The following is a 13,200-nucleotide window of genomic DNA, read 5'->3' as shown; positions in this document are numbered from 1 at the left end:
CAGTTTTGAATCACTAACAGAAAACAATTGTCAGTCCAGAATTCTTTATCCAGTGAAAATATCCTTGGCAATGAGATGAAATAAAGACATTCTCAGAAGAAAGAAAACTATAAATCATAGCCAACTGAACTGCTCTAAAAGAATTGCTAACCTGAGTATTTCAGACAGAAGAAAATGATAACAGAAGGAAACCTGAAACATCATGAATAGAGGAACAGCAAGATAAACGGTAAAGGTCCGGATAAATATAATAGACTATTATCCTTTTAAGTTATTTAAAACATGCTTGAAAGTAAAAAATAAAACATTGTCTGATGGGCTTTTTAACATATGAAGATATATAAGACAATTATTACATAAAGAAATTTCAGCTGAGTGTGTTGATTCATGCCCATAATCCCAGCACTTTGGGAGGCTGAGGTAAGAGAATCTCTTGAGGCCAGGAGTACTAGACCAATCTGGGCAATGTAGTCAGACCCTGTCTCTACAAGAAATAAAAAAATTAGTTGGGCTTTGTGGCATGCACCTGTAGTCCAACCTACTCGGGAGGCTGAGGTGGTAGGATTGCTTGAACCCAGCAGTTTGAGGCTGCGGTGAGCCATGACTGCACCACTGCACTCCAGCCTTGGCAACAGAGTGAGACCCTATCTCTTGGGGTGGGGCCAGTGGGGAGAGAAAGGAAAAAAAAAATATCTCTATGGGGGTTAGGTTTCTACATTCTTATCGAAATGGTAAAATATTGATTCCAAATAAACTGAAAAGTATGTGCTTTGCAATCCCTAGAGCAATCACTAAAAACAATTACACAAAAAAAGATATATATGTCCAAATTCATAGTACATAAATTAAAATGTAATGGAAAAAGTTACAGACAACACAAAGTGTGCACAAAATGGGCAATAGAAGCAAAAAAAGAAAATGAATAATAAAAAGGTTGACCTAAATCCAAACATACCAATAATTACATTAGTCAAAACACACCAATTAAAAGATATACTGTCAGACTGAATAAAAAACATGAGCTAACTATATGCTATCTATAATAAACTGACTTCAAATATAATGATATAGGTAGGTTAAAAAAAAAAGTAAAAGGTTGGCAAAAGATACATCACATACCATGAGGAAGAAATGAAAGAAAGCTGGAATGGTTATATTAAAATCAGACAAACTAAATTTCAAAGCAAACAAGGACAACATATATGAATGAAAGGGCCAATTCACCAAGATGACACAATATATCAATGGGTATAAGGTGAACTAACAAAAGAGCTTCTAAATAAATGAAGCAAAACACAACAGAACTGAAATAGGAAATAAACAAGTTTGCAATTATAGGTGGTGACTTCAACACTCCTCTCTCAGTAAGATAGAACCAGTAGACAAAAAATCAGCAAAGATATAGAACTCATCAACACCATTAACCAACTGAATTCAACAGACAGTATGGAACATTCTACTGAAAAATAGTATAATAAACATTCTTCTCAGATGCATATGGTACATTCACCAAGACAGACTATATTGTGGGTGATAAAATTAGCAAATTAATTAAACAAATTTGAAATTAACAAATTAATTTTAAATTTTAAAATAATGTAAAGTATGTTCTCTGGCTATAAAATAATTAAACTATATATCAATAAGATTAATAACAGAGGGGTAACTGAAAAAATTCCAATCACTTGGAAATTACACCGAATACACTCCTAAATAAGCCATAAAGAGGAAGTCTCAAAAGAATTTAGAAAATGTTTTGAAAAGAATAAAAATTAATAAAATACAACATATCAAAATTTGTGGAATGCAGCTTAATCAGTGCTTAAATAAAAATATATAGAATTAAGGGCTGTGCTCATGGCTCATGCCTGTAATCCCAGCACTTCGGGAGGCCGAGGTGGGTGGATCATTTGAGGCCAGGAGTTTGAGACCGGCCTGGCCAACGTGGTGAAACCTGGTCTCCACTAAAAGTACAAAAATTAGCCAGGTGTGGTGGCACAGACCTATAATCCCAGCTACTCAGGAGGCTGAGGCAGGAGAATCACTTGAACCCAGGAGGCAGAGGTGGCAGTGAGCCGAGATTGTACCACTGCACTCCAGCCCGGGCAACAGGGCGAGACTCCGAGATTCTGTCTTAAAAATATAGATAGATAGATAGAGATAAAGATAGAGATAGAGAGAGAATATTAAATGCTTATATCAGAAAAGAAACTCTCAAATCAATAATTTAAACTTCTCCCTTACAAATTAGATTTCAAAAAAATAGATTTCAGGAAGATATCCAAATTTTAAAAATTAAACAAAAACACTTCTAAATAGCTGATGTATCAAAAAATTAAAAAGAAATTAGAAAATATATAGAACTGAATGAAAATCAAAACACAATAACACCTAAAATATTGCTTAGAGGGAAATTTGTAGCATTAAATGGTTATAATAGGAAAGAAAAATGGTGTCAAATAAATGATCTAAGCTTCCACTCAAACTAGAAAAGGAGGAACAAAATAAGAAAAAAGGAAATAATAAAGAGCAAAAATTAATAAAACTGGAATAAAGTAAATCAATGAAAATAAAACTTAAAAAAATTAAACTGATGAGCCTCTAGCTAGATCGATCAAGACAAAAAAGACACAAATTTATAAATAGTAGGAATGAAAGAAGAGATATCACTACAGAACCTACGAAGAGTAAAAGGAGAAAAAGAGTGTATTATAAATTCCAGGAAATGAACAAATTCAATAGGTACAAAAGCTCACCTGAGAAAAAAGACTTACTTAGTCTTACGTTTCTTAAATAAATAAATGTGTAGTTTAAAACATTCCAATAGTTCCAGGCCCAGATGGCATCACTGGGGAATGCTACCAATGTGTAAGAAATAAACAAATGTAGACAAACTCTTCCAAAATACAAAAGAAGGAACACTTACCAACTCATTTTATGATGCCAGCATTCCTCCGACACCAAAATCAGACAAATATAATCCAAGACAATGAAAAAATATATATATTCCTCATGAATATAGTACAAAAGGCTTCAAAAAATATGTAAGCAACCTGAGTCTAACAATATATAAAAGGATAATATAATAACTAAATGAGGCTTATCCTGAGAATCCAAGACTAGTTCAACATTTGAAAACCAATCAATGTACTTTACAACACAAACAGACTAATTAAGACAAGCCATATGACATGAGCCACTGCACCTGGCCCAAAAGATATTCTTAAAAAATGAAAATATAAGCCCCAGGTTCTGAGAAGATATGTGCAAATTACATATGTACATATGTACACAAAGGACTTGTATCCAGAGTAAAGAACTCTCAAAGCTCAGTAACAAAAGAAACAACTCAATAAAAGAAATGTCCAAAGATTTGGGCAGGCACTTTACCAAGCATAAACTGATGGCAAATAAGCACATAAAAAGATACTCAACAGCATCAGCCACAATGAGATACTACTATTAGACGGGCAAAATTTTTTTTAAAAAAACTAACAACAGTAAATGCTGGTGATGATGTAGAGCAACTGGAACCCTCATATATTGTTGGTAAGAATGCAAAATGGCACAACCACTTTGGAAAAGTTAGACAGTTTCTTAAAAAGTTATACTTACTGTATGATCCAACAGTGCCACTCAAAAGCATTTACCCAAGTGAAATGAAAACATATATTCACATAGCAACTTGATACTCATAGCAGCTTTATTCATAATCACCAAAAACAGGAAAACAACCTATATGCCTTCAACTAATAAGTGGATAAATAAACTGTTTACATCCATGCAAGGGAATACTACTTGTCAATAAAAAGGTAATGCAAACAACACACAAAACATGAATAAATCTGAAAGGCACTATGCTAAATGAAAGGAGCCAGACTCAAAAGGCTATATTTTATATGATTCCATTTATATGACATTCTAGAAACGGCAAAACTATAGGGATAGAAAATAGGCAACAAGCTGCCAAAAACTTGGCCTGGGTTGACTACAAAGAGGCATGGAAAAATTCTCAGGGAGCAATGGAAATGTTCCGTAACTTAACTAGGTGGTGTTTACATGACTGTATTCATCTGTCAAAGTTCCCAAAATAATATACATAAATGGTGTGAAACTTACTGAATGTAAACTATATCTTAATTTTTTAAAAAATATGACCCACAAAGCTCAGGCAACAAAAGCAAAAATAAACAAATGGATTGCATCAAATGAGAAAACTTCTGCACAGCAAAGGAAACAATCAACAGAGTGAAGAGACAACCTACAGAATAAGAAAAAATATTTGCAAACCACACATCTGATTAGGAGTTATATCCAAAATATATAAGTAAATCAAACAACTCAATAGCAAGAATGCAAATAATCCGATTAAAACATGGGCAAAAGACCTGATTAGAGATCTCTCCAAAGAAGACATAACAATGCCAACAGTATATGAAAAGGTGCACTGGTGCAGCCATTGTGGAAAACAGTGTGGAGATTTGTAAAGAAATTAAAAGTAGAATTACCATATGACCCAACAATCCCTCTTCTGGGTATATACCCAAGGGAAATGAAATCATCACAATAGAAAGATATCTATCTGCACTCACATGTTCGTTGCCACATTATTCACAATAGCCAAGATATAAGATATGGAAACAACTAAAGTATGTGTCCACTTATGATAAACAGAGAAATGGTGATGTGTGTGTGTATATGTGTGTGTGTATATATATATGTGTATATATGTATATATGTGTGTATATATATATATAGAGAGAGAGAGAGAGAGAATAGAATAGAATTAAGCCTTTAAAAAAAGGAGATCCTGCCATTTGCTACAACATGGATGAAACTGGAGGACATTATGCTAAATGAAATAAGCCAGACACAGAAAGAAAAATACTTCATAATGTCACTTATATATAGAATCTTTAAAAAGTATATAGATGTAGATAATAAAACAGTGGTTACCAAGGATGGGATGAGGGAGAATGGGGAGATGCAGGTAAAAAAATACCAAGTTGCAGATATGTAGGATAAATAAGTCTAGAGACCTAATGTACAACCTGAGGGCCATAGCTAATAATATTATATTATATTTGGTATTTTTGCTAAGAGAGATTTTAGGTGCTCTTGCCACAAAAAAAAAAGGTAACTATGTGAGATAATGAATATGTTCATTTGTTTAACTGGTGTAACCATTACACTATATATATATATCAAAACATCATGTTGTACACCTTATATATGATTTTTAAGAGGAAACAAAAAATAAAACTGGATATTTGTAGGGTGATCAGAATGAAAGGAGGGAGACAGGCTAGGAGTTTATTACAATTAACCAAGGAGAAAACGATGGTGACTTTTACAGGGTGATAGAGATGGAGAAAGTGAGAAGTGGTTAGATTCTAGATATATTTTAAATATATATGAATATAACTTTCCAATAAATAAGATATGGAATTTAAAAAACAAATGGATCAAAAATGACACAGAAATGTTTTGACCTGTGCAACTGGAAAAATGGAGGTAATATTTAGAGATGTGGAAGTCTAGGAGGAAAAGTCCTTGGAGAGGGGTGGGAATTCAGAACTTAGATTTTGGACATATGAAATTTAACATGCTTGTAAAATATACAAGTGGAACTGTTAACCACGCAGTTGAATATTTGTCTGAAATACAGGATGGAGGTCTGGTCTATACATATTAATTTGATACTCATTAGTATAATAATGCTCTTTAAAACCCATGAGACTTGATGCTATTACACAAGGAGTTATTGAGGATTCAAAAGAGGAGAAATTTGAGGACTGGATCCTAACGCATCCAAATTTTAGAGGTTAGGGAAACACTGAAGAACTAGCAAAAAAGACTCCATGAGGCAGAAGGAGAATAAGTGAATAAGTGTTCAGGAAGTAAAAATGTGTTTCAGGACAGAACGATTAATTTGATCTAATGCTGATGTCAGGTAAGATGAGAACTGATTTGAACCCTCTTACATATGGAGATTTCTGGTGGTATTATCAGTAGCTGATTTGGGATGTGGAGGACAGAGGCCTGTTTGGAGCAGGTATAGGGAATAAATAGGAATACAGATACTGAAGACAGTGAAAATAAACTCCTTCTTTATGCCTTAAATTCTATATCGTAATAGCAGTACCAACTCTTTTCTATTAGGATCATTCTTTTATATGATTTCCCATCCTTTACCTTCCAATCTTTCCATATGTTATGACATATAACTAGCATAGAGTGAATTTTAAGTCCAATTAATTTTAAGATTAAAATTATCTTTTAATTTGAACACTAATCTATTCAACATTTCCTGTCATAGCAATATATTGGGTCAAATTCTATCTTTCAAATTTTTGCTTTATTTTTATATTTTCCTGTTCATATATTTAAAAACTAGAGATTATAGCACACAAATAAAATTTAATAAATTTATATATAAATTTTAAAATACAGTTGATACACACTCATACCGACCAACTAGACCAATACATACATAAATTCCAGATGTTAGCAAACACATGTGCAGACGTTCCAGATGGGATTTCCCCCACCCTCAGGAGTAAATTAATATATTAATTTTTTATATTAATAATTCTCCTTGCTTCTCTTCATGGCTCCTATGTGCTATGCATCTATCCATGAATTTTATACTTTATGTAATAGCATTACACTGAATGAACTTTTTTGTTCTAGCTTATTTTATACATCCCTTTTTTTATTTTTTTGTTATTTTTTCCTATATTTTTAGATTAACACATTTTGTCACATGTAACGTTAGTTATTTCATTTTCCACTGCTGCCTATTTTTCCTATGTATGAATACACCACATCTTATAATACATTCTACTATAACTGGGCATTTTTTAGTTTTCATTTGCTTTTTTCTATTATGAACAATGATACTACAAATGTTCTCTTGGTAAACATTGGCAACAGTATGCCCAGGCTGGTCTCAAACTCCTGGGCTCAAGTTAGCCTCCTGCCTTGGCCTCCCGAAGTGTTGGGATTATAGGCATGAGCCACAATGGCCTGCAACAGTATCTCTTGAAATGAAACTGCTGGGTTATAATATGGTGTATCACTATGGTTTTAATTGGAAAACCTCAGTAAAAACAGTATCTTTTCATATTTATTGGCCATTTGGTCTTCCCAAATATGAAACTGATGTTCATGTTTAATTTACTACTTTTTCTATTAATGTTTGCCATTTTTCATATTAATTTTTAAGGTTTTAGATTTCTATGATATTAATTCTTTGTTAATGTCATGCAATGCCAAATTTATCTCCTTATTTGTGACTTGTATGCTTTCTATGATGTGCAAAGGAATATACATTCTCAATTTTAAAGTATTCAAATTTAACAAGACAAAAAATCCAGCAATTTAACTGAACAACCCTAGTGGGACACACTAAGAACTTTAAAGAAAGCTTTAAAGTATGAAGTAACAAACCTGCACATTGTGCACATGTACCCTAAAACTTAAAGTATAATAATAATTAAAAAAAAAAAGTTTACAGTTTAAAGAACTCTAAAAGTAGTTACCTTTCAGTATTTATAATATTATTATTTAATGTTATTGTTATTCTGGAACTATTATATCGTAGGATTAGCAAATAAATAATATGTTACTGTGGTTAGAAAGAAAGATTTTTTATATATAAGTAAAAAGCAATACAACTACAAAATCAAAGAAATTAAAATTAAAACCTATAATCTTAAATTTAGACAGAAAATATCAACATGAATACATAATATATTTTTCTCCTTAAAAAATTTCCTAGCTCTTTCTGTTCAAAAGGCCTAGAAACAACGACCAACTGAGTAGCAGATGTGGTACTGACAAAGCTCAACCTTGTGTGGGGACTCAACCTTCTGTGGAGTGGGAAACATTAAAGTTAACAGTCCAACTCCATTATTACTGAGCAAGAAAATGAAAGGTGGCTTTAGAGCTAAAAGTCAATAAACTGATAACTGGTACAGGTATTAATAATAATAATAATAATAACTATAATAGAGTGAAACCCATCTCATGTATTTATGAGTTCACAATGATCATTTAAAAACAAACAAAAACTTCATTAGTCACCAGCGAAGGATGTTAAGGAACCAGCTAGTACTTTGAAACTAGTAAACAAAGGGAAATAATTCAGCACTGACTCACTTTCCTGTAAGAACTCTATCTCAGAATAAATAAATATTCTGGGGAAAGTTCTCTTTATAAAAGTATTCTACCTATTAAGGTAAGACGTAATGATTAAAAATAGAATCATCACTATTTTGCAACCCCTAGTAAAATAAAAGCTTCACTCACTGATCATCAATGACTGCTAACATTACAAAAAGAGACAATAGAGCATTATGTATCTCCTAATAGTATTCAATACTACATATGACATATTCTTACAGAGATTTGAGTCTTAATCTAATCAAGTCTCTATGCTGAACTAACAGTTACAGATAATTCAGGACTAGAAAACAGGTTAAATGAAACCATGGGGATGCAATCAGGAAAATTCAGAATATGAGAAATTCTACAGGACAAACAACCCAGTTTCTTCAATACCAAATTGCAAGGACCAATAAATTATAAGGCAAAAAATAGTAGAAACCTGTAGACTAAAAAAGACATATCAATTTATTGCAATCTATTTGAAGAAACTGGAAAAAAAAAGTGATGAATGAGGAAATTTGAACACTAACTAGATATCTAACATTAAGGAATTATTGTTAATTTTAGATATGATAATGTCCCGCTATTTATGTGTTAAAAGATATAGCCCTTATCTTTTTAAAGACACATACAGAAATCTTTAGGGATAAAAAAATATGAATCATATGATTGAGAATTTGTTTAAAAATAATCCAGAGGGAGGTATAGGAGTGACCGGAGTCAAGACAAAACAAAATTGGGTATGAGATGATTAAGTATAACAGGTACATGGGAGCTGTATTATAAAATTCACTCTATCTTTGTATATGTGTGACTTTTTATAAATCTTTTTTTTTAACCACCTTCAGGAAAAGCCTATAACAAAATCAGTTATACTTGTCTGAAATGTCAGATTCAATTTATGGATCTCCCAATGTATTTATTTACACTCTCACACAGAGCTAAACCCTTAAAACAAAAGAATGACTCTAGCGCATTCTAAGGATCAGTGAGTCAATGAAAAATTTTATTTTGGGAAGAGAAACATTCCCAGCAATCTTAAAATCACATCAGATACATAAAGAACCAACAAATTCTGCCTACTTCTAAGGTAAGCCTCCGGCTTTGAGCATAATCTGGTGTGATAATAGAAGTTCACAAAAGGATAAAAGTTGAGTTTTAAAATTCTAGCATTTTACAATTTACCTAATGATTTTCCACAAATAAAGAAAAAAAAGGAGCAATTTTTAAAAACAATTCAGAACTGCTTTAATACTATTCAGACACTTACACAAAAGCAGATTTACATACCTTGCCTGGACTGTGAAGGTGCTACAGGAACTTCTTGGTTTGGCTCAAAAGGAAGTTCAGGTGTTAGGTTTTCAAACTGCTCTTTACTAATGAGATTTAGCTTCTTAAAGTTCTCAACTTCTTGCTGAAGTAGAATGGAGGAAGCTAATTACTAAACTGGCTAACAGAGTAACCAACAGACAATAATTGATACCAACCTCAAAAAAATGAACTTCTAATGGATTAATTACAATGGAGTGAAAAAGATGTTCTAATAAGGACTCTAGCATTATACTTAATAACAACATTCAGAATCTAAGAGGCATATAAAACCCTAAAATATTATGACGATTTTAAAACTAAAAAACATTATAAGAGCACACATACTAATCATTAATTATTTGTTGAGCATTTACATACAAGACTACCAGGTATTACAGACGTTACAAAGTAATCTAATACATGTTCCCTACCATTAAGGAATTTATATGTTAGATGAAAAGGAAGAAATGAACACATAAAAATAAATAATATTAGGTAGTATGTGAAGAGCGATATTGGTATAAGAATTACGGTCATCAGGAAGCCATCACAGGAGAGATGGGACGAAAGCAGCTCTTGAAGAATGAGAATTTACAGAAAGGGAGAAACATTCTAAATAGGTAATGTGAGCAAAGATAAGAAGCTTGGAAAAAGCAATGTGTTTATTAGAAAGTAATTAAGTGAATAAGAAAAATCTATGTAGAACCAGTGGCAAAGAGGCCTGATGAGGAAGTTGGAGAAAGCTACTAGAAGACCTTTAATACTGGGTCAAGAAGATTTCACTTTGTTTTATAATAATGGGATGCATGTGATAAAGATAAATCTGGATGGCCCTGGATAGCTGCAGCAAAGAGACTCAGTAGGTTTGAGTTGTTAGCTCAAAGGAAGAATAGACCCCTCCATGCCTCTGGGGTTCTAAAGGCTTCCCCTTCGTAACTACTATTACATACTCACTTAGGTGTTTCTGGCCCTGACCTACAAATGTGTGGAGCATTACAGAGGGTAGAGGTCATTCTCTATTGGAAGTTCACTTGGCCACAGGTGCATAAAGACCCTCTATGTCTGGCCTAAACTGTGAGATAAAAAAGGAGTTTGAGGGACTGCTTACACTCCACTATTTCTTCTAAGTTTTTCCCAATAAAACCCTATATCACATCTACGCCACATGGTACTAATGGGTACGTGAATCTTTACAGGGCAACATCCATAGAGGGTTTAAGCAAGCAAAAAACGTAACAAAGAATTTGTCGGGTTGAAGCAAATTTAAAACAGGAAGCAAATTAAATATCATTACAAAATAGTTGTAGCTTGCTCTTAATAACAAAAGAATCTTTTCCTTCTGTCCAAAGATGAATAGTCACTTGTCAGCTCAAATCGTTTATTAAATCCCAATGTTAGCCTTTTAGATTATGATCTTTTTTCACTAAAGTATCTTTAATGACATCAAAATGTATATTTATCAACATTTCTTCCTCAAAAGTTTTCAATAAGCTCTTCAGGCTAAATCAGAATCATTGCTCACTCCTCTTGTCCCTTATCTTGCTACAGAGCTTGCTATTAGCAACTCCCAATTCTATAAATAATTATTGTATGTTTACTACATGTCAGAGATAAATAACACAATTCTACCCTGATGGAAACACAAGTTGTGTATGTTTTTGTTTAGTTTTTATTTTTAACTAATTCATTAATGTATAACATACACACACACACATACATGAGAAGTGTACAAATCATAAGTATACATCTCAATGAATAATCAAAGGTAAACAGACTTAAGTAATCACCATTCAGGTAAAAGCAATTGCTAGCACCCCAGAAGCTTCCTTTTCATGTCCCTTCTGGTCAGGATCTCCTCTTTCTCCCCCAAAATAGCTCATACACCTTCAATACAGTAGGTGTTTTGCATGTTTCTGAACTTTATAAAAATTGAATTATACCATATGGTTTCTTTCATGCAAAATTATGTTTATGAGACTGATCCATGTACGTGCAGGTAAGCACAGTTTGTGGCTCTACAGCAGAGGTCAGCAAACTACAGGCCCAAAGGCTAAAGCCTGTTTTTATAAATGGCTGTTTTGGAACATAACCACACTCATTTGTTTACATATTGCCTATGACTACTTCATTGCTACAACTGCAGAGTTAGGTAGACAATGTATGACCACAGACAACGTATGACCCACAAAGTCTAAGATATTTACTATATTTGTCTACCCTTGTTCTATTCTACCATATGAATACACTGCAATTTTTAAAGAAATCCATTCTGCTATTGATGAACATTTGGGTCCTTTCTCAGATTATAGCTATTACAAATGAATTCCTATGAAAACGTTTTTACAAAACTTCTTTTGGTGAACAGGGACACAAATTTTTGTTGGATATTTACTTAGGAGTGGATTGCTGAATTGAGCAGTAGGTTTCTATTTAGCCTTAGTAGAAAATGCCAGTTTTTCAGTGGCTGTACCTATTTTTATCCCCATTAGCAGTATATTAAAGTTCCTATTGATCTACATCTGCACCAATGTGTGGTATTTTCAGTCTCAAAATTTAGCCATTTGAACAAGAATGAACCCTAATGTAAACTACAAACTTTTAGTGAGAATGATGCATCTAGGTAGCTTCACGAACTGCAACAAATGTACCACTGTGGTAGGGGATGTTGACAATACGGGAGGCTATGCTTGTGTGGGGGAAGAGGATCTATGGAAAATCTACCTTCTGCTCAATTTTGCTATGAATCTAAAATTGCTCTAAGAAATGTGTGATTCCATCATGTAACATTCTCAAAATGACAAAATTATAGAGATGAAGAACAGTTGCCAGGGGTTAGGGATAGTGGAGGTGAGGCAGGTGGGTGAGACTCTAAAGGGGTTAACTTTAGAGAGCACAGGGAGAACTTTGTGGTAATAATACAGTTCAGTGTCTTGACTGTGGTGGTAGTTATATGAATCTACACGTGATAAAATGGCACAAAACTATACACATACATTTGTGATAAGAAATGTCTACTTTCTTGTTTTAATATTATACAACATATTTCTTTTTTTTCCCCCCTCTAGAGACAGGGTCTTGCTCTGTTGCCCAGACTGGAATGCAGTGGTACAACCACAGCTCACTGTAGCCTTGAACTCCTGGGCCCAGGTGATCTTCCCACCTCAACCTGTAGCTGGCACTAAAGGTGCATGCCACCATGACAGGCTAATTTTTTTTTTAATTTTTTTTTTTTTAAGAGATGAAGTCTCACTATGTTGCCCATACTGGTCTTGAACTCCTGGCCTAAAGCAATCCTCCTGCCTCAGCCTCCAGAACAGCTGGCATTACAGACATGAGCTACCTTGCCCAGCATTGTGCTATAGTTATATAAGATGTATATATAGTTATATATAAGATGTGACTTTTGAAGGGAAGTGACGGTACACAGTACCTCTCTGTACAATTTTTGCAACTTCCTGTGAATCTATAAATATCTCAAAATAAATATTCAGAAAAAGTTTTTAATGTAGTCATCCTGGTAGGTATATGTGTTATCTCACTGTAGCTTTAATTTGTATCTCTCTGATTACTAATGAGGCTGAAAACCTTGAGTATATTTGCTGATTTAGATAGCTTCTTTTGTTGAGGTGACTATTCAGTACTATTGCTCATTTTTCTATAGGGTTGTCTTTCTCATTGATTTGTAAGAGTTCTTCATAAAATGTTGTAAATACCTTT

At 33.3% G+C, this 13,200-nt stretch overlaps 1 protein-coding gene across 4 annotated transcripts in view; it reads right to left on the bottom strand.

Moving 5' to 3' along the window:
- The window catches only part of LARP1B (La ribonucleoprotein 1B), a 153,688-nt gene that overhangs the window by 41,538 nt on the left and 98,950 nt on the right, over positions 1-13,200 (bottom strand). For all 4 annotated transcript variants that reach the window (XM_032146902.2, XM_032146896.2, XM_032146888.2 and 1 more), the window contains one exon: positions 9,463-9,586. In XM_032146902.2, the coding sequence (XP_032002793.1) occupies positions 9,463-9,586 (124 nt within the window). The remainder of the gene's footprint in view (positions 1-9,462; positions 9,587-13,200) is intronic.

The sequence above is a fragment of the Hylobates moloch genome, unplaced genomic scaffold (genome assembly GCF_009828535.3).
Source record: "Hylobates moloch isolate HMO894 unplaced genomic scaffold, HMol_V3 SCAFFOLD_3, whole genome shotgun sequence".
NCBI lineage: Eukaryota > Metazoa > Chordata > Mammalia > Primates > Hylobatidae > Hylobates > Hylobates moloch.
This window is presented reverse-complemented; position numbering and strand designations above follow the sequence as displayed.